This window comes from Eleutherodactylus coqui, chromosome 11 (assembly GCF_035609145.1).
Source record: "Eleutherodactylus coqui strain aEleCoq1 chromosome 11, aEleCoq1.hap1, whole genome shotgun sequence".
Lineage (NCBI taxonomy): Eukaryota > Metazoa > Chordata > Amphibia > Anura > Eleutherodactylidae > Eleutherodactylus > Eleutherodactylus coqui.
This window is the reverse complement of record NC_089847.1, coordinates 25,863,252-25,885,965: the sequence shown is the minus strand read 5'-3', so window position 1 is coordinate 25,885,965 and position 22,714 is coordinate 25,863,252. Positions and strand designations below refer to the sequence as shown.

Below are 22,714 nucleotides of genomic sequence, written 5' to 3'. Positions count from 1 at the left end.
ATACAGTCATCCAACTCCTGTTATCAGCGGGTTCGGACAACACAACTTTGTGCAGGAGGTTTAAGTCGTACCACCCCAACTCCCCCCCTTCCTTGACATCCGTGGACTTGTATCATTGAGATAGGTCAGAAGGTCCCGACAACCCAATGTCCATAGACCTTACAGAAACCTACATGTACAACTACCTCTCTAAGGAGGAGTTAAGGGGGTTGCTCCGCTACGTCCACGCGGGTCGGATTTGCTGTGTGATAGCTGCAAGTGACATTCTGCAGTGGAAAATCCATATTAAAAATGTACCACTTGATGTGGATTTTTATGCAGAATTTGGAGCGAAATTCGCCCCCTCGTTTGAAAATGTGGAATCTACATGGAAAATCTGGGGCTATGGCCATGCAGCAAACCCAAACTCTGTTTCGCAGGTCAATTTCCGCAGCCTGAAGATAAGATATCACCCACTTTGCTGCTTTTGTAAATGCCATGGATTTTTCATGCGGAGGGTCTGCACGGAACATATACGGCAAATCCGTCCCATGTGGGCGTAGCCTTAAAATAACAGAGCGGTCGGTACTTGCCCATCCTCTGCCACGGGGATCCAGCGCTGTCGCCACGCCATCCTCCTGGTGACTGTTGTGGAAGATGACATTAGCGCAAGTCACCTGACCGCTGCAGCGTCTCACTTCTGGACTCCTGGCATCATGGTGCCCAGGATGTGAGGGCTGATGCCAGGAGAACGGGTGGCGACGCTGCAGTGGTGAGGGGATTTCCGATGACATCATCTTCCACAACAATCACCAGGAGGATGGCGAGGCAACAGCGTTGGATCCCCGGGCTAAGTACTTCTCCGTTAGTTATTTTAAGACAGTTGGAGCGTTTGCTGCAGTGACAAGCTTTACTTGCTCAGATATGCCTAGTCGAGCCAAGTATGGGGCTACTAGTAATTGGGTGGAAGTGTTCATGGTTACTCTAATGATTTAACACTTGAGTGATCCTATGCGTTTCATAGAACTGGCGCAGATGTCTCATAGCCATAAACAAGGCGTTAATACATGTCTTGGATTTACAAACCCGACACACGCTTTCACTCATACGTCCTATTAATATCAATGGAGAGATGCCCACATACAGTAAGTACATTCTTGAAATGAGTCCTAGGACCCCATTGCACCGTAATAAGAGAGAGGGTCCCAGATCTTGGACCGGACCTCTTGATACTAAACTTTTTTTTTCCCCCAATAGCCTCAGAGAGGTGAATAACATACAAATGTCATAATCTCATTCCCCGTCATTCTTGTTCCTCCACTAATCAGTGATATCACCTACTCCAGGGACATGTGACTGCCAGCAGCCAATCACTGGCTCACTTTGGCCATCGATTAACTCCAGAAGTCACATATCCTGTTGTCAGGTCGCTGTTACTATAGCCGGAACCGGAGACAACCGGGAATAGAGACGGTGGGACGGGAACCAAGGAGAACAGCATGGCTTCCTTTGTGTTATTCCATCACTCTGGGCCTATTGGAAACCATTTTTTCCTCCCCGGATATGGCCTTCATGCTAGTAACTGAAATCGGACGGCTTTAGTCTTTTGTTCATTGCCATTATTAAAGGGGTATTTCAGGCATTTTTTTTTTTACTATTGCTGACCTTTCCTCCAAGTAGGTCATCAGTTGATCGGCAGGATTCTGCGGCTCGGGATCACTGGCGACCAGCTAATCCTCTGGCTCGCTGTCAGTGCGGTGGAGCCGTACGTTGTAATAGGAGGCAGTCTCATTGATGTAAATGTGAGTGAAGTCATCTATTATACGCCAGTGCTGACCACTGAAGACAGCGGACGATCAGCGGCGATCCAGAGCAGCAGACCCCACTGATCACTAGTAAAAGCCCAAAATAACCCCTTTATATTCATTCCACAAAAATGGCCTCCTAGCGATTTGTTGGCGGATCATAACCATCTTTATAAGAGTCCACAGCCCGACTGGCATCACCCATCAGGATGGGCGAGGATGAAGAGGTTGGATTTCAACCAGTCCGATTCCTAAACTACAAGTATCTTCATATATCTGGCAGCTAGTCTTCTGATCCAGATAGCGGGGCGGGCTTACATTACACGGACTGTTACAATGGAGATTCCAAATTTTTGAAATGCTTCAAAAATATAAAAAACAAATGACAGATATTACTGAAAATTAAAAACCCCACAATGAAATACGGGGCTCGTTATCCTAGTGCCGTACCAGACTCGACCCCAGCGATCCCTAGAGATGACCGACGTCAGATCGTCTGTTCCGTACAAATACTGTTATTACTAATTCAAACACAGACGTTATGGAGAGCGAAGTGATTCCCGTAATTTATAGTACATCATTTGTATACACTAGAAAATAGCAAAGCTTCACACTGATGCATTAAAAATGCCAAACCAGTTATTGATTTTAAAAGCCAGTATAAAATGTAATAACCCTTATTCCTCTGTTTAACCCTCTTCTACAGCACTGCAGGAGTTGAGTTACCGACCACACGGTACGGGAAAATGGGGTGGTTTTGTTTTGGGCTAATAGGGGGAGCTAAGTGTAGTATTCTCCCAGGGCTTGTCCGTCATTTTACTATTAATGACCTATCCTCAGGCTAGGTCATCAATAGTTGATTGGCGAAGGTCCGCCACGTGGGATCCCTATTAGTGATGAGCGAGCATACTCACTAAAGGGCAATTGCTCGAGCGAGCATTGCCCTTAGCGAGTACCTGCCCGCTCGAGAGACAAGGTTCGGGTGCCGGCGGCGGGCAGGGAGCTGCGGGGAAGAGCGGGGAGGAACGGAGGGGAGATCTCTCTCTCCCCCTTGCTGACTGCCGCAACTCACCGCTCCCCCGCGCCGGCACCCGAAACTTGTCTCTCGAGCGGGCAGGTACTCGCTAAGGGCAATGCTCGCTCATCTCTAATCCCTATCGATCCGCTGATATCAAGCTAGCTGGTTACGGACAGACAGCTCTTTTCATAGTGAAGCGTCCCATTATAATGTCTCCTGTAATACTAAACTGAGCTGCCTGCTTCCGGCTGTGTCTGCAATAGTAGCCGGGCCGATATCTGCTAATCCGTGGGGATTCCGAGTGGCAGACCCCACCGATCAACTATTGGTGACTTACCCTGGGAACAGGTCATCAATAGTAAAACCCCTTTGAGCATTACTACTAGCATACGCTCTGATGCGCCAAATAGTGATTTCCTACTTTCCTTGGCAGGAGCGCGCAGCATATGATGCCATTCTTGGGGTATGTTAACATGGCGGAATCGGATACGGATTTTGTTCCTAAAAATCGTGGCTAATCAAATAATTGGCCGCGGATGTAGCCCTTTTTAATAGGCAAATCGACACGCAGAACTCCTGATTTGGAATCTGTGTCAAGAATTGCCACTTTTTCCTCTGCACGGGGATTTGAAATCCACCCGCAGAGACAATCTGTGCAGTACAGACTACAGCATGGATCCGCATTGAGATTAATGGGATGTGGCTTCTATGTTAAATTCTACAGCAAAAATCCCCCATTTGAACATAGTGGAATTGGGGTGAATTTTTTGCGCGGTGGAAAATCCGCACTATTGGTGTTGATTTGGACACTGATCTGCAGCAGCCTTCACCAGTAAGGGTTAATTCTGCGGTTGATAGGCACCAAAATGCACTACGTGTGAACATACTCTTATTAGTGTATCCTTAGCTTTACAGGGGTTGTACAAGATTAAATTACCAGAGCTACTTGCTTGCCTCTCTTGTTTATGCGCCGTGTCTGGCATTGTGGTTCAGGATAGTTGCCGAGTTGCAATACTGGACACAGCCAAATCAGCAAGAATGGCGCAGTTTCTAGACAATCAGTCTTTTTTTTTTTTCTTCTTTTTTCGTTTCCTTCTGGAAAGAAAGCGCAGATTTGTAGGAGGAGAATAAAAAAAGTTATTCCTGCAGTGCTCTAGAGAGTTCCTCAGTTTTCACCACTCAAGAACCCCAGACTAGGAATTGATCACCCAGAGAGTAAAGGTGGCAGCTGCTGTATCCATACTTAGAGGGTAGCTCCACTTCTAGTCATCATCACACATTATTATAGAATGGAGGTAAAATCTGGACACGATCTTCGACCTCTAATGACGTTGTTTTAATTGGCGAGTACCAATGTTCTAAAACCCACTGCTATCCTTAATCTTGTACCGGTGTGATGTTAGCTATTGGCGGAGCTACACCCCCTGTAGAGGTGAACTGTACGACCCCAGGTAATTTAAAGTTCAGGATTTGCCCAAGTACAGAAGCACCTATCCAGACAGCGGTACTGCAGCTGCATCAAGGTGGAAGCTTCACAGAATTAGCTAATTGTAGTGCTTGCCAGAATCCAATCACAGCCGAACTTGGACAGATTTACCCGTCCCTCCTCTGCGCATTTTAGAAAATATTCTCCGTGTAGGTGCTGCTCTTAATCTCCCTGGATTCCTACTGGCACTTCAGTCTGCATGGTTTGACCATCTAGTAGACAAATAAACTTTGCAGCCATCATTATTGCTCAATTACATCTAATTTTTTTTATTTTTTTATTTAAAGGGCCACACTTTTGCGAATTTTTTTTCATTCATTATGTAGCTAACCCTTCAGTAAATATGGGTGAGCTAGTATTACCTGGTTAGTTATTCCTTTCTATCTGAAACTCCTGGAGTCCGTCTTCTCAGGCGGTCATGTGATCTCACTCTGAGCACTTGGGAATTACTTGGTTTTATGTTCTCTCAAAAAGTCCAGTTTTTCAGTTAGCATAATTCCTGTATGATGGACCCTACCAGAGGAGGACAGACACTCCTATCACACAGTTACTGCTGATGATTAGAGACCCCTATAAGTATGAAATCAGGAGGATGAGCTGTGATCTCCTTCATTATAACAGTGATCTCCATTATAATAAAGGAGGATGAGCTGTGATCTCCTTCAATAGAACTGTGAACTAGAGTTGAGCGAACGTACTCTGTCGAGCTTGATGCTCGTTCGAGTATTAGCATACTCAATGGTGCTCGTTACTCGAACGAGCATCAAGCCGTGTTCGACCCCGCCCCAGTTTTTGGCTCCTCCCTGCCGTGACGTGCCTGTTTTGGCCCCTCCCCGCTGCAACGCAGTGCGCGCGTCAACGGCAAATTTTTTGGCTGGCTGGCCGAGAGAGAGGAAGAACACACGAACTAAGAAAAAAAAAAGCACGGCACCCGGCGGCCCACATCCAAAAATGCTCGAGTCTCCCATTGTAGTCAATGGGGTTCGTTACTCAAGTAGAGCTCTCGAATCTTACGAAAAGCTCGACTCGAATAACGCGGACCCGAGCATTTGGGTGCTCACTCATCTCTACTGTAAACTCCTTCATTAAAATGAAGGAGATCACAGCTCATCCTCCTGACTTTATATTTATAGGTCTGTAGCTTTTTTTTGTGTGTGAATATACAGAGTACTGAGAATCACACTGTCCACCCTGCAGGCAGAAATGGTATGGGCTCTAGCTGTTCATGTAATGCTGTGCTGATAAATCATGGGATTTATAGCACAGAATAGTGGAAGAGAAAGGAAGAACAATCCTCAACATCAATATGGTGCCCGATAAGCATCAGACAGGAGGCAGCACTGCATGGAAGTGACTGCAATATACATACGAGACCTCTAGAAGGCGATAGGCAATCGGCTCAGGGATGGAAAAATGTGTTTTCACACAAGTGGCTCTTTAAGCAACTTTGTAAACTAATCTTGATTAAATATCTCCTACCCCTGTGTATACAACTCCTACATAGACCTCTGCACTACTATGGTAACCGACCTATTCCTTTCTGTCAGTCTCCAACTTCTTAGTAATATAAGCAAGCAGGGGACAGAAGTTCAAAGTTGCCTAATATTAGATGTAATGGAGCAATTTAAAAAGAAATGACTGTAAAAGTTCACAAACCCTTTTTATGGAGTTTATCACGCCAACTATTTTCTATATTAAAGCAATATGGAAACTGTCACTGACTTAAATACCAATCCTCTTCCCAGACTGACCGGGCTTCATTTCTTTTACTGCTCTCACTGGCTAGAAATGCTTAATGTAAAGCGCTGGGCATACTGCAAGGTCAGCGTATAAGACTGTAGAGATATGCTCCATTCACAAGGGGAGAGGGAACACCCAGCTGTTTAAAGTTTCCAAAATGGATAACAGAGGAATGGCTGATGAGTTCTAAGGAAGTTCAGCCCACCTCTCTTTTACGTTTGTAGCCCCTCCTTGTCTTAGGCTATATTCACACGGGTGAGCACGATATCGAGCCGAGGAAGCCGGTCCAATATGGCACTTGCCAACGTGCGTTTTTCACGTGGGTCGAGGCGCATTTCATTCAAAACCACCTCGCTTCTGCGAACTTGCGATCTGCACAGGCGTGTTTCACATGCATCAGAGGATCGCAAGTGTTTCAATAGGAAGCATCGCACGGCGTGTGAGCGCCATACAAGGTCTATAAAAGTCCCATTGAAAACAATGGGCGAGGTGTACCGAGGGTTTCCATCTTCGCAGGGGGGAAAAAAGAACAAAGGATCGCTCCTGTGAATAACTCCATTCAACAGAACAGAGCTCATATTCGTGCGAGGTTCTCGCCCGTGTGAATGTAGCCTTGTACAATATAGTGCGCTCTCCATGGCTTCTGCCTACTGCGCCTTTTCCTGCGGTTAGTCTACCTGCACAGCGGCCAAAACATAATGTAGTTAATTGGTCAGCAGAACAAACTTGTGACTTTTGGTGAAGCCCACGTGCCAGCGATCAGCTGCTGAGGCCTGACACCCATCCAACCTGCTTTTTTACTCATTTGTCATTGACTGATGAATATTTAAATTTCCCTTTGATCCCATCTCCCATGGAATCTCGATTGTGAATACTTTATGGAAAGCATCCCCCTCCCCCCCCCCCCCCAAAAAAAACCCCATTAGTGCTGCCTGGCACCTTGTGCCCCACTTTCTTGTCCAATTGCACCAAGCCACTCATCCGGCCTGACCATTTAACTTAGCAATTCCTAAAAGATTCCACCTTACTAATAAAAACACTACTAGAGAAAGGCATGGGGAAAAGGAAACGTGATTAGCTAGTTTTGGAAGGAATGTACAAGCCTCGGTCGTGGGTGACAACACCGAGAAGGGAAACCTTGCGTCTAAACAGAAATCTTCAGTTCTCGGACAGCGACAGAGCGAGGGCTGCTTGTAACGCCGCTTCTTCGTCGATGCTGTAATCCTGCAACACACAGAAAGACAATGCATTAAAATGGAGACCTATGTAAAAGGTTCTTCGCCAGCAGCCGGTGATCTCATGGCATCACTTCCCCATGTCAAGTTCAGGGCTATCAGAGACCCTGTGTGCATCCAAATCACCATTCCTCTCAATGTCCACATCAACATGAGCCGCCAGTGCTGCTTCATTATCTGAGGCGGAAGTCCAAATTGGACAAGGTCTTAAAATTTTTTTAATATGGGATGATTGGCAGGCGCTAAAAAAGAAGTTAACTAGGCAGCATCCGCCAGGATACACCGAGGCGGAGCGGCCGTGGCTCGTAATTGCAGGCGCAGCTCTCACTGAAATCAATGGGAACCCAGCCTGCAATTACAAGCACAGCTCCCATTGATTACAATGAGAGCTGTGCTTGCAATTACGAGTGCCGGCCACTACACAAGGGTCGGAGTAGTGCTTCTGCTCTGACTCCAGTGTATCCTGAGGGTTGCTGCCTGGATGACCCCTTTAAGCGCCCTACAGTCATGCCAGCTATTATCGCTTCTGTGCTTTCACACAGGATTGATGAACGCTCACTGAATGGAGGTGGGGTGGGCCGCAGATCGCTTCCGGCTGCCCGCCTCCATTCAGAGTAAACAGGCAGTTGCTCATAAATAAATGACTGCCTGTTTACACAGGGTGACAGTCGCTCGGTTTTTAGGTGAACGGAAATCCAAGCAACTCTGACAAGTGAGTAATTCTCATTCAATTGCCCGTTGGGTCCCACGGGACGACAGTCGCTCATTTCAGCAGTTATCCGGGCGATTGTCAGCCTGTATGAGAGTATCCTTAGCTTCCTCTGTTCTCTTTGAAGATCAGTACATAGTAGCACCTGTGGAACCATAGATCCTGGTGGGGAGAGGGGATGGCAGCTTCGGTGGGATTTTTCATAGGGTCAACTGACCTCTTACCTTGCTCCAGCTTCTAGAGTAAGGCCGCTTTTAGACAAGTCGGTTTTGCGAACAGTAATCCAGAGCTGATGTAAATCGATGTATCTATTCGTATGGCCATATTTTTACAGCCATGTTTTAAAAACGCCATTTTTGTCTTCATTGGTATTATTATCTATTGGGCAAATACGAATCCATATTTGCTCTGTAGGAAATAAAACCAATGACCACAAACACAGAGGCAAGTAGAGATCAAATACTGATGACGTACGGTTGCAATTGTATCTGTACAACGCCCGTATTACGGATCCATATTAAAGGGGTTGTCTCGCGGCAAACGTCAAAATTTTACATTAGCCCATTCCCACTGTCACCCCCCTGGCATAAAATAGCAATTTAAAGCGGTTTTTAAGCCGCTTGCTACTCACCGATCCGACGAAATATGAACTTTAAAAGATCTTCTCCCCAAGATGGCCGCCGGTCCTTTCCCAGGGATGCACTGCTGTTTTCTCCCATGGTGCACCGCGGGTCTTCTCCCATGGTGCACCATGGGCTCTGTGCGTTCCATTGCCGATTCCAGCCTCCTGATTGGCTGGAATCGGCACACGTGACGGGGCAGAGCTACGCGATGACGCGTAAAAGGGGGCGAAGCCAGAACGCCGCTCGTGCCGGACCGAAGAGAAGCCAGAAGACCCTTCTGCGCAAGCGCGTCTAAAAACGCCAGAAGACAGCAGAATTAGACGGATCCATGGAGACGAGGACGCCAGCAACGGAGTGGGTAAGTGAATAACTTCTGTATGGCTCATATTTAATGCACGATGTATATTACAAAGTGCATTAATATGGCCATACAGAAGTGTATAACCCCACTTGCTTTCGTGAGACAACCCCTTTAAGGACTTGTGACAATACGCACAACTGAAACTGGCTTACCTATGGTGATAAAAGTAGTCTGCGCTGTGACCATATGAGAACATTGTGCTCATTGTATACGTACCACAAATGTGTCGTAAGAGAATTTATGCCGGTGAAGAAGATGCTGAAGAAAATTGGCACTCTTATAGCTGGGATCCCCCCATGGCATTGCTGAACATATAGGGCAAACCTGCAAACCATTAAGACAACAGAAGTTATAAAAGGTGCAGGAACTACAGCTGTCATAAGCAGGAATCCGGGATTTGATTTTAGTAAATTCTTATGCGACCCTCCAGTTTTTAGCTATGCACTAGGAAGTCCTTATAGAGGCAGTTGACAATTTGTTAGGAGGTACCCCAAACAAATTAGCTGATATCAGGCATCCAAATGTGGGGACCCTCAATAATCAGCTGTAAACTGTACGAAAATGGCAACAGGGATATGAAGCATTACACAGGACCCATTAAAATCAAGACTAGTCTGTGTTCATCATTCACATTCCAGGTCCTCCACCTCTTTGTAGCTGTTCTGGCTAAACAAGATGGGTCCCGAATTTCAGATCCCTCCGCTGTTAACTCAAAATTCCTTAAAATGACTCCATGGTCCTGGAGAAACAAACATGGCCGAACTGCTTCTCCGACTACCCAATACACGCTGTACATTATTATACATCATTCATCCAAGACACTACATGCTGCTTGATTAGTTGGTGCTGCCCAAATGAGCAGTGATGACTAGTCAGAGCAATACATAGTGCCTTAAGGCCCATTTACACGCAACAATTATATTGCTTAAAATTTGTTCAAACTAACAAATTTGCGCAATAATCATTAAATGTAAAGTCATAGTGCACTATAAAAATGGTCCTTAGTTTGCTTGCTTTTCGCTTTGTTTAAATGCCCTTCCTTCAGTCTTTGAAAGACTGAACAACTTAAGGGGAGGTGTGATTGTTTGCTTTTCCAAAACACAATGACTACTTGTTTACTCATGCCGGCAGAAGGCAATGGATTTTCTTCACACTAATTAAAACCCTGCTGGCCAGAGATTCCTCGCATAAACACACGCCCATCTGAGCAAACATCATATATGGGGTTTACTTTAGCGAATGAGGGAAATGGAGAGGATTCCACACGATTTTCTGTACATTTAAATGCTCACCATTTCCTTGCAAAAAAGTTGTTAATTGGTTCAGTTGTTTGTTCGTTCAAACGATAATGGTTGTGTAAATGGAGCTTTAGCCTATCAATGCATACTAGTGCACAGCAGGTAATCAGAGAAACTGTTTGGCCATGTTTGTGTCTCCAGAGCTAGAGGATCCTAATAGGATAGGTGAAGGTAGTCAACCTATTTTAGGGGACCCTATTGGATAATTACTGATTTTTGCTTGCAAGGTAACTCTGGCTGTCCTGTTCAGCTCTCCCCATTTATACAGGACAAGGAGGAGGATATTTCTATGTGCTGCCAACAGTTACAATCCAGCACCAGGCACTAGACGATTGCAGCAATAAGGTAAGTACTTGCTATTTATTTGGCTTTAAGTTGTAAATTGCATTGCTCATGGAGGTCAGGATGGAGATCTGTGGTCATTCTTGATGGACATTTGATTACAAGTCTTTGCTGTACACTTACCGGTCAAGCCGTATGATCTGAGCATGCATCAGCATTTCAAAGTGACCCGATAGCAGCATCAATATACTATAAGTATGGCTACATACCAGTCAGTTTAGATGCTAGTGAAGAAGCCTCATTGTAAAACTGCTCATCTGGTCTTCGTTAAGTTTGTGTAATTGCACTTTTATCTGCATCAAACAGGAAGTGTCTGGGAGAGCAAAAGCAGAACTGTCTGACAGATGGGAAACAGACGGGTCTTGTTCTGCAAACTGCTGTATTTCACAGGCGCATATATAGGGGTTTTGAATCTACTGTGCCCGAAGGTGCTGGACAACCACTTACATTCATCAAGTTCATCGTGGCAGACCTTGTGATCCCCCTCCCCAAAAAGTAATAAAATAAAAGCTACAGTAAGTGAACTGCTATGCTTGCAGAATAACGTGTCTATAGCCATCCAGGGACGGTCCGATGTCCGAGTGCTAAAGGCACATTATTTTGTAATCATAAGGGTCCTACCTGTTATGACATTTCCTAATACTTCTCCTTTCCTACCCTGCGGCACAAGACTTACCACTTTGTTGGGGTCACTTCTATGGTTCTCCATGCAGTGTTTCACAAGTTCTTGCTGGTCCAGGTTTCGGGCTCCACAATATGGACACACAAAAGTGGAACGGTTTGGAATATTACTGAGAAAGCAAAAACAACAGTGTATTGCTTAAAGGAAAGCGGTCAAGTAACACTACAAGTAGGACCACATTAAGGACAGTCTTACACGACCGGATAGGAAACGCGGATTCCATGAGCGTTTGAACGGCTGATCAATCAAATGCATTGGATGACACAATTCTGCTCACCATGGCGGTTCGGAATTGCGTAATCCACTGGCGGAAAATAGAATCCATGTTCTATTTTACCGCACACATCCATTTCTGCTGCTTATCTCCATGAGTGCCTGGCAGCCAGTAAAGGTCCTTTTGGCGTTTTTTTTTTTTTTTTCATTCACACAGGCCAGTTGTGGGGACAAATGATCATAATTATGATTGTTCGTCCTTCATAGGCTGGCTATACATCTCCCCGTTCACATAGGGAGATGTGCAGCCAATCAGCAAGCATGTTTATGATTGCTGAAACTGAACAATCAGCTGATCAACAAGCGTTTGCATGCTGATCATTGGTCCTTTCACACAGCCCACCTGTTGGGTTAACGAGTGTTTGGAGGAACGTTCAAGCCCAATACCTGGCCAATAGGAGAGGGCTATTATTGCCTCTGGGCTATTTAAGTACCCTACATGTTTGGCTAAACCTCGAGTTCATGTTGATATCATTAGGTGAAGATTTGGAAAGGCTGCAGCTAATCGTCTGATGATACGGACACTTTACAAGATTGTATGTGGCAGTACTGCTAATCTTGGCAGTGATGTGATGGCTTATTAAATCTGATGGGCTCATTTATAGTGGAAACCCGAATGTTAAAATAATATGGTATTTGGGAATTATTGATAATGGTGTCTGTTACCATCAGAGTACTTACCTGGGAATAGGTTGAGATGTTGGAACTACAGGAACAAACTTTGGACAGTTGGCCATCTGTTCTTGGACTTTGGCACATGAAGAAATGTGGGATCGCATCTTTGCGAGGGTCACCTGCACGGACCAAGACACAGAGGCATCAGACATGCGGTTTTCCGGGTGTAATGATACAAACTCAGTTTGAATGTTCTGTAGCAGTAAAAATGGCGGTCCATTAATACCTAAAGAGTAACTGCGCTTTTCAGAAACTTTTGGCATGTCCAAAGTTTTGATCAGTGAGGGTCCTCCTGCTGGTCGCAAGAACTAGGGGACTACAGCGCTCATCCAAGCACTACACCGCTTCGGCTGTCTTTGCTTTTTTAGTCTTCTTCCGGCAGCTAAAGATGGCAGCATAGAGGTCTGTTGAAGCTTTTATAGACCTCTATGTGGTCGTCTTCCGCTGCCGGGAAGAGTCGAAAAGCAGTGAAGACAGGGTGAGCGCTGCAGTCCCCTAGTTCTAGTGACCAGCTGGGGTTTCAGCAGCAGGAACCTCATTAATCAAAACTTTTTATATGTCTCTCTGACACATCAAAAGTTTCTAAAAAGTGCAGTTACTCCTTAAGGAAGATTTGTCACAGGCTAAACTCGGCAGGGTTCGCTGCTTAGCTCGCCACAGCCCCAACGCGTATCTCCATTTCCCCCCCACTTCAGCTGGATGGACTCCCAGCGCTGTCAGGTGGGCACTGCCCATCATTCACTCTCAAAGGGTGACGTTGGGTTGTCAATCAACTCCAGGCAATGGACTATGCAGATAGCAGGACTTACCTTCTTACTGCAGCCTCTGCAGGGAGCCTTGTAGGAAGAGAGCTGCTTGTCTACATTGGAGGCCTTCTCCACCTTCTTTGGGTCAAATGGCATACGACAGAGTGGGCATAGAGGAGATGGCACCTGGAGACATGGCTGCAGGCACTCGCCGCAAAACCTGAAAGAGAACCAGCCCTGGGTCAGACACTAATGTGTTTGGCCCATGAAGACCATCCCAAGACTAATTTATGGGTAAGGCAGAATATTCAATAATATAAAAACCTTGCAAAACTGCTTACTGTAATCAATAATATATAAGAAGCCATACCCTCCTCAACCAATCACCCACTGCCACCTGGTGATGACGTCACTGACACAAGTGATGGCAGCAGCCAATCACTGGCTTACGCTGCATGTCCTGTTGTTGGGACATCAGCTCTGATGCAGCCGGAAGTAGAGGCGTGGGGCACCAGCAAAGCGGAAAATTGGGTGAGAAGAGTGTGCCATCTTATATAGAATTGTACCAGTGAGCAGCTCTGCAAGTTTTTCTTTCCCCCTGGAGAACTCCTTTAAGTAGGAAGGCGGTCTACAAGCACGTCCTAAATGTCTTATTTAAAAAGGACTCTCTCAAAATCTTAAGTTACCTCCTATGATCGGTGGGGGTCTCACAGTTGAGATCCCAACCACTCCCAGGAATGGAGGTCCCGCTTCTCCCATCCTCCTCGCTGCGGGCTTATTGCACTCTCTGCAGTGAGGAGGAGACTGAATGGAGCGGCGGTCGTGCGTGTGCGGGGCCGCGCCATTCACTTTCAATGGGACTGCGGAGATAGCGGAATACAAACACTTGGCGATTTCCATCAACCCCACTGAAATGAATGGAGCGGTGGCTGCAGAGAGTTATGTCCCTGCAGGAGGGAGAGGCGACCCCACAGAAGAGGGGGACACCGGACCCAGTTTTCAGGATTGCTGAGGGTCTTCGTGGTAAAATCACACCCGTCAAACTGTGGAGAAAAGGTCTCGGCTGACATTTCATCATCATCATCGGCAGGAATACAACGAGACGTAACACACACAATAAATGTATTTTGTAATATATAATATGTATGTGTGTGTGTTACCTCTCATTAAAGAAAATGGGACCCACCATTCGCAATAGGAGTTGGTCACAGCTTGCCTCCTCCCACTCCCTGCACAATGACCTCTACACAAGTCACTAAACATCCCTAGAACACGGCCTTACAGAAGTAAAAACAACCCTATTGCACCTACGGCCCATGAAGCTGCTGTAAAGCACATCTCTGAATGCTGTTAGCTGCAGCTCAGACAAGACGGCCGGCACCAGCGTCATAGATAGAAGAAAAAAATAATAAACTACGACCAGAAGATAAAAAAGGATTAGAAAAAAGATATATGGTTCGTTACCTGGTAATCAATTACTTAAGAAAAAAAAAAATGTTATACATATATATATTGTGTCCATATATGTACTACATCCCCTTTAAGGGCTCGCTCACATCTGTGCTTTTGGGTTCCGTTTTCCTGCTCCATTATGGGGCAGAAAAATGGCGCCCAGTGCCGAACGGGTCTATCATATAATAAAAGCGATTATTTCATCCTGTTTTCAATGGATGGAGGTTCCGAATCTCCGATGTGAATGAGGCGGCTGCATGGCAACAAGTGTAAGAGAAAGAAAGAAAAAAAACACAGTTGCCCCTTGTCCGGTGTTAGCAAAGTTGCTACCTGCAAGTCTGTCAAGTTCATGCACTGGGCTAGGTCCAGCAGTCCCACTGAAATACAAGGCGTTGCAGCGCACATGTGACCACTACTCCATTGATTCAGGGACCTTCAGGACCGCTGCTCTCAGGACCAGGTCATGGCGGTTTGACCCCCTCCAATCAGATCGCCTTCCCTGTGGGAAGGTGGAAAACTTCTTTCAATGGGACAACCCCCCATAAAGTGGCCGCAGAAGAGGGGTGATACATTGTAAAAAAAAAAGGAATCAGGAATAGATAGGATGGTGTGGGGATTATTAACCCTTACATAGCACACTGGTTTTGTAAGAACCCCGGCGTTAGGTCTCTTTGCTCCATTTTTGAAGGAAAGAAATTGAAATAAGATGGGGGGGGGGGGGGGGGGGGGAATCACAGATCCGTGTTTTTCCCTCCCATTGATTTCAATGCGGTAAAGGGAAAAAAACCAAAAACTTCCATTCCGTCAACTTTCCGTTTTTTTGTAGATGAAAAAAAATGCTATTTTCCCATCCAAAGAAACGGAAGCCTTTCTGTTTTTTGAAACTTCATTGAAGTCAATGTGTGTGAGGAGGAGGAGGAGGAGGGGGGGGGGGGGGGGGGGGGACCTTAACGCAGGTGAGAAAGCAGCCGAGCACACAGTATTACAGGCTCACAGTGCGCCTCCATCCATCTAGCCTGTAATAAACCGCGCCGCCCGCGCTGTACAAGATTGAGCACCGTAATAACACCCGGTTCGCTTTAAATCCTCAGAAACGCAGACGTTCCGTTTGGCAGGAACATAATGAGGGCAGACGGCATCCGTCACCGCGCTCATAATACAAACATAAAGCAATCACATTACCAGCGCTCCGATGAAATACTAGACTCATAACTTACCCCGCGGCCGCGCTCGCCATCCATGCATCACGGCTGAGGGGTGGAAATAAAGGGACGACCTCTCATCCGGACGCGGCGTGTAAGAGCCGAGCAACGCCCTGAAGTACCCAGGAGCCATTTAGCACCCGCAGCACGAAATAGGGGTATAAAAGAGTTGCTCACGTCGTTACATATGATTCATAAACTGCGCAAAACGAGCGGCTGCTACGTGCGATAGATGGAGTGGAATCTACAACAGAGGCCTGCAGCTGGGGTGCGACTACCGGCGCGGCCTGACAGACCTGTTGATGAATAGACGTAAAGAGTTACTAAACTTTTTACAAACTTTTGACATGCCTACGGTTTTGATCGGTGGGGGTCCGGCCGCTGAACCCCGCACTATTTCCCTTCGTCTATCCTAGCAGCTGAAGACGGACTGCGGCTGTATGTACACAGGCGAGTTTCATGCACGAGTTGCGTCTGATAGCGAGACGGATGGAACTCGAACGGGAAAACAACACAACCATCGCAATGCGTTTATTTACAGGAGTGATTGTTCTCTCGGACCGACGGTCACGGATAAAGTAGTCGCGGCGGGCGCTATTTTTGACCGATTACGTTCTGGAATCTATAATTATTTCCTATGAGAGCAGAGGGGGGAAAAAAAAAAAAAAAAGATCGCACTTCCAAGTAAACACGATTTTGATGAGTGCGACGTGATTTTTTATTACTGGTATTGGAACATGCAATTTTCGCACACATGGACGCCGCGTGTACAGAGATGGCGGGCACTTTTATTACAAAACGCATCACAATTGCAGAGAGAGAGAAAAAAAAGTTTTATTGCAGGTTTAGCAGGCGAATGCGATATCAGTCCAGTATCCTACTTGTAAGCCTATGGGCGCCCCCCCCCCCCCCTGGGCGCCCCCCCCCCCCCCCCCCCCCCCGCCTCCTTTGACTACAATGTATTTTTTGGTTCCATGGGAAATGATTGGCGGTTCTGTTCCAGGATTGCCAAAAAATAAGACTTACTACGATTTTTTTTTTTAAATTTCGGTCCAAGAGAAAAAATTGTCCGTGTAAATTACCACGCTGAAATTAATGTGTTATTTTCACATGCCAATTCCATCCGTATCGCTATTGGCCAGAACGCTCGTCTGTAACTCGGCTCGATATCTCGCTCACCAACATGGGATGTCCCAGCGGATGCAGCGGAGGGATCGGGGAATGTTCCCCACTGCACACCGTGCGATGCTTTGCCGGCCTCATTGAAAAAAATGGACAATGCATTCCAAAGGAACGCCCAAAAGATGGGGCATGCCGCGATGCAGGGAAGAAAAAATAAAAATAAAAAAAAAAAATCGCTCGTGTATAATCCCATTCAAAAGAATGGGTTTCACATTTGGCGTCTCGCGTGATTTTCTTGCCCGTGTGAGACGGCCTCACAAATGCGATATTGGTCCAAGCTTCTCGCACTCCCCGTGTTATACGACCTCATAGAAGATGCCTACAGAGCTCTATACGCCCGTCTTCAGCTCCCGAGAGCAGCCAGCAAGCAGTGGGGACGCACAGGGCTCAGCGGGACCCCCAGCCCCCTCGCTCTCAGCGGGACCCCCAGCCCCCTCGCTCTCAGCGGGACCCCCAGCCCCCTCGCTCTCAGCGGGACCCCCAATCATCAACACTTGTGACCCGTCATACGTTTGTAAAAAAAACTGCAGCTACTCTTTAAAACTGCACTTTAAAAAGTGTCGGAAAACTTAAAAACTTGCAGATCTGCTTTATGGTGCGATGTTATTGGGGATGTAACGGCATGCTGGGGTCCGGGAAAGCTGAGTGGCAGCTGTAATAGCATCCGTACTAGTTATCCCTACTCAGCTTTCCCAAAAAGCTGAAAAAATGGCTGCCCAGGAGCGGTAAAGACGGGCGGTCGGCTTTTATAAGGAAACTGCAGAAGGTCCACCTCTACATGCGGCGCTGGAGAAATGTGATTATTGCGGAAATTAGATTAATTACAGAAAACGACGTAATTGGATATAAAGTGAGGCATTGTCACCGCCGTGCGGGTGATCGGCTACAGATGAAGGAACGGCCACCGCGTCCTGCTGTCCCCTGCCGGAAGCCCCAGGAAGGAAACTGGAGAGTGTTGGTCCATGAAGCTGCCCGGAATACACATGTATGCAGAATGTATGGAAACGACACAGTTACATTCACAATTCTGCAGTCTTCAGAGCTGAAATCTGGAAGCATTCCCTGCTTGTTCAGTTTCTAGATTGGCGATTCCCAACCATCAGAGCCTGCGAGGGTCACAACAACCCAATGCTACAAGCCTTCACCTATCAGATGTGCTGCACACAAAGCATGCAAGTCCTGAAGGAGGACCCCGATAATGTTTTCCAGGCGCTCTGCAGCGCTATAAAGGTCAGGAAGGACTGTTTTGGACAATACCCTGGTCATAGGCATGCTGGGAAGTGGCATCCGAACATCGGGAGCTGCACTACTTGTACTATAGGAGATCAAAGTAGTGAGGGAGTGTCTGACCACAAGCTTCCTGGCTGTTACCAATAACCAGCAGAATAGTGAGTTCAGCTCTGGAGTATAATACAGGATGTAACTCAGGAGCAGTACAGGATAAGTAATGTATGTACACTGTGACTCCACCAGCAGAATAGTGAGTGCAGCTCTGGGGCATGATAAACATTAAATTACCCATTAATCGTATTTCTTTACTTTACACACTTTGCATTCTACCTAAGGCCCTTTAATGGCGGCTCTTCTTTGTGGCGGGAGCCGACTATATACATAAGTAATGACAGATAGCGAGGCCTTACCTGCTTAGGGGGGGCGTTCTATGTACCCCATAAAATTCCTGCACCTATTACCGACACCTCCTGACTATATACATAAGCATTGCCAGCAAGAATCTGCACCAATGGAGTCTTCTAGATGTACTAATCATCCGGATGCACCCAGACAGCAGCAATCTCCCAGATCCGGGGGGCTGCCAGCACCGCCGCCCCCTCCGTGCACAGATGTGGGGGGCTCCCAGCTCCGCCGCCCCCTCCGTGCACAGATGTGGGGGGGCTCCCAGCACCGCCGCCCCCTCAGTGCACAGATCTGGGGGGGGGGGGTTCCCAGCACCGCCGCCCCCTCCATGCACAGATCTAGGGGGCTCCCAGCACCGCCGCCCCCTCCATGCACAGATCTAGGGGGCTCCCAGCACCGCCGCCCCCTCCATGCACAGATCTAGGGGGCTCCCAGCACCGCCGCCCCCTCCATGCACAGATCTAGGGGGCTCCCAGCACCGCCGCCCCCTCCATGCACAGATCTGGGGGGCTCCCAGCACCGCCGCCCCCTCCATGCACAGATCTAGGGGGCTCCCAGCACCGCCGGCCCCTTTATGCACAGATCTGGGGGGCTCCCAGCACCGTCGCCCCCTCCATGCACAGATCTGGGGGCCTCCTAGCACCGTCACCCCCTATATGCACAGATCTGGGGGGCTCCCAGCACCGCCATCCCCTATATGCACAGATCTGGGGGGCTCCCAGCACCGCCATCCCCTATATGCACAGATCTGGGGGGCTCCCAGCACCGAAGCCCCCTCCATGCACAGATCCGGGGGCCTCCCAGCACCGTCACCCCCTATATGCACAGATCTGGGGGGCTCCCAGCACCACCATCCCCTATATGCACAGATCTGGGGGGCTCCCAGCACCGCCGCCCACTCTATGCACAGATCTGGAGGGCTCCCAGCACCACCGCCCCCTTTATGCACAGATCTGGGGGGCTCCCAGCACCGACGCCCCCTCTATGCACAGATCTGGAGGCCTCCCAGCACCGTCACCCCCTCCATGCACACGTCTAGGGGGCTCCCAGCACCGCCACCCCCGCTATGCACACGTCTGGGGGGCTCCGAGCACCACCACCCCCTCTATGCACAGATCTGGGGGGCTCCCAGCACCGCCATCCCCTCTATGCACAGATCTGGGGGGCTCCCAGCACCGAAGCCCCCTCCATGCACAGATCCGGGGGCCTCCCAGCACCGTCACCCCCTATATGCACAGATCTGGGGGGCTCCCAGCACCGACGCCCCCTCTATGCACAGATCTGGAGGCCTCCCAGCACCGTCACCCCCTCCATGCACACGTCTAGGGGGCTCCCAGCACCGCCATCCCCTATATGCACAGATCTGGGGGGCTCCCAGCACCGCCATCCCCTATATGCACAGATCTGGGGGGCTCCCAGCACCGCCATCCCCTATATGCACAGATCTGGGGGGCTCCCAGCACCGCCATCCCCTATATGCACAGATCTGGGGGACTCCCAGCACCGCCATCCCCTCTATACACAGATCTGGGGGGCTCCCAGCACCGACGCCCCCTCTATGCACAGATCTGGAGGCCTCCCAGCACCGTCACCCCCTCCATGCACAGATCTGGAGGCCTCCCAGCACCGTCACCCCCTCCATGCACACGTCTAGGGGGCTCCCAGCCCCGCCATCCCCTATATGCACAGATCTGGGGGGCTCCCAGCACTTCCGCCCCCTCTATGCACAGATGCGGGGGGCTCCCAGCACCGTCATCCCCTCCATGCACAGATCCGGGGGCCTCCCAGCACCGTCACCCCCTATATGCACAGATCTGGGGGGCTCCCAGCACCGCCGCCCCCTATGGGCGGCTCCCAGCACCGCCGCCCCCTTTATGCACAGATCTGGGGGGCTCCCAGCACCGCCACCCCCTTTATGCACAGATCTGGAGGCCTCCCAGCACCGTCACCCCCTCCATGCACACGTCTAGGGGGCTCCCAGCACCGCCACCCCCGCTATGCACACGTCTGGGGGGCTCCGAGCACCACCATCCCCTCTATGCACAGATCTGAGGGGCTCCCAGCACCGACGCCCCCTTTATGCACAGATCTGGGGGGCTCCCACCACCGCCACCTCCTCTATGCACAGATGCGGGGGGCTCCCAGCACCGAAGCCCCCTCCATGCACAGATCCGGGGGCCTCCCAGCACCGTCACCCCCTATATGCACAGATCTGGGGGGCTCCCAGCACCACCATCCCCTATATGCACAGATCTGGGGGGCTCCCAGCACCGCCGCCCACTCTATGCACAGATCTGGGGGGCTCCCAGCACTGCCGCCCCCTTGATGCACAGATCTGGGGGGCTCCCAGCACCGACGCCCCCTCTATGCACAGATCTGGGGGGCTCCCAGCACCGTCACCCCCTATATGCACAGATCAGGGGGGCTCCCAGCACCGTCACCCCCTATATGCACAGATCTGGGGGGCTCCCAGCACCACCGCCCCCTATATGCACAGATCTGGGGGGCTCCCAGCACCGCAGCCCCCTCTATGTACAGATCTGGGGGGCTCCGAGCACCGCATCCCCCTCCATGTACAGATCTGGGGGGCTCCGAGCACCGCATCCCCCTCCATGTACAGATCCGGGGGGCTCCCAGCACCATCGCCCCCTCCATGTACAGATCTGGGGGGCTCCCAGCACCGCATCCCCCTCTATGTACAGATCTGGGGGGCTCCCAGCACCGCATCCCCCTCCATGTACAGATCTGGGGGGCTCCCAGCACCGCCATCCCCTCTATGCACAGATCTGGGGGGCTCCCAGCACCGCCATCCCCTATATGCACAGATCTGGAGGCCTCCCAGCACCGTCACCCCCTCCATGCACAGATCTGGAGGCCTCCCAGCACCGTCACCCCCTCCATGCACACGTCTAGGGGGCTCCCAGCACCGCCATCCCCTATATGCACAGATCTGGGGGGCTCCCAGCACCGCCATCCCCTATATGCACAGATCTGGGGGGCTCCCAGCACCGCCACCCCCTTTATGCACAGATCTGGGGGGCTCCCAGCACTTCCGCCCCCTCTATGCACAGATGCGGGGGGCTCCCAGCACCGTCACCCCCTCCATGCACAGATCCGGGGGCCTCCCAGCACCGTCACCCCCTATATGCACAGATCTGGGGGGCTCCCAGCACCGCCGCCCACTCTATGCACAGATCTGGGGGGCTCCCAGCACTGCCGCCCCCTTGATGCACAGATCTGGGGGGCTCCCAGCACCGACGCCCCCTCTATGCACAGATCTGGGGGGCTCCCAGCACCGTCACCCCCTCCATGCACAGATCTGGAGGCCTCCCAGCACCGTCACCCCCTCCATGCACACGTCTAGGGGGCTCCCAGCACCGCCACCCCCGCTATGCACAGATCTGGGGGGCTCCCAGCACCGCAGCCCCCTCTATGTACAGATCTGGGGGGCTCCGAGCACCGCATCCCCCTCCATGTACAGATCTGGGGGGCTCCCAGCACCGCATCCCCCTCCATGTACAGATCTGGGGGGCTCCGAGCACCGCATCCCCCTCTATGTACAGATCTGGGGGGCTCCCAGCACCGCATCCCCCTCCATGTACAGATCTGGGGGGCTCCCAGCACCGCCATCCCCTCTATGCACAGATTTGGGGGGCCCCCAGCACCGCCATCCCCTATATGCACAGATCTGGGGGGCTCCCAGCACCGCCATCCCCTATATGCACAGATCTGGGGGGCTCCTAGCACCACCATCCCCTCCATGCACAGATCTGGGGGGCTCCCAGCACCACCATCCCCTCCATGCACAGATCTGGGGGGCTCCCAGCTCACAGACCCCTCCCATGTGATCAGGATTTTGCATAGTGCAGCTCCTCTTTAAGTCTCCCATCTGCAGCCCTCCATGCCCATACAGGTGATCACTCACGTGTGCCCGCAGCTCCCGATGGCCACCGGCTTGTAATAGACCTCCAGGCAGATGGGGCAGCCATACTGCGTCTCCAGGCTGTCGGCGGAGGCCGGGGAGCTCTGGTGGTTGTGGTGCTGCTGCCGGTGCTGGGAGGACGAGGACACCAGGCTACGGAACATAGCCATGACCGCGACACAAGCCCCGTCACCTCCGCGGCTTCAGCAGGACATAAACACTACACGTCATCACTCTCAGCCGCTGAGTGACGTCACAGGCGCGACGCGCGTCCCCATGGAGACCCCTATAGGCTTCAGAAGGATAAAAACACCTTATTTACCACCCCGGACCGCATAACATGACCTGT

The 22,714-nt window shown here is 50.0% G+C and overlaps 1 protein-coding gene across 1 annotated transcript; it reads right to left on the bottom strand.

Moving 5' to 3' along the window:
* Positions 1 to 6,951: 6,951 nt before the first annotated feature.
* Positions 6,952 to 22,588, bottom strand: RNF166 (ring finger protein 166). The gene is made up of 6 exons (XM_066582485.1): positions 22,369 to 22,588; positions 13,036 to 13,192; positions 12,233 to 12,345; positions 11,273 to 11,387; positions 9,173 to 9,280; positions 6,952 to 7,252 (listed from the first exon to the last, which is right to left on the bottom strand). Exons 1-6 carry the CDS (start codon positions 22,533 to 22,535, stop codon positions 7,187 to 7,189), a joined length of 726 nt encoding a protein of 241 aa, XP_066438582.1. The 5' UTR covers positions 22,536 to 22,588; the 3' UTR covers positions 6,952 to 7,186.
* Between the last annotated feature and the right edge of the window lie 126 nt (positions 22,589 to 22,714).

What these genes read in the sequence shown, in the direction of transcription:
- RNF166 (XM_066582485.1), bottom strand. Translation starts at nt 22,535, where the DNA reads ATGGCTATGTTCCGTAGCCTGGTGTCCTCGTCCTCCCAGCACCGGCAG. An exon ending in GCAGAGGCTGCAGTAAGAAG is followed by an intron (nt 12,346 to 13,035) that starts GTAAGTCCTGCT and finishes TGGTCCGTGCAG; the next exon opens with GTGACCCTCGCAAAGATGCG. An exon ending in ACATCTCAACCTATTCCCAG is followed by an intron (nt 11,388 to 12,232) that starts GTAAGTACTCTG and finishes TTGCTTTCTCAG; the next exon opens with TAATATTCCAAACCGTTCCA.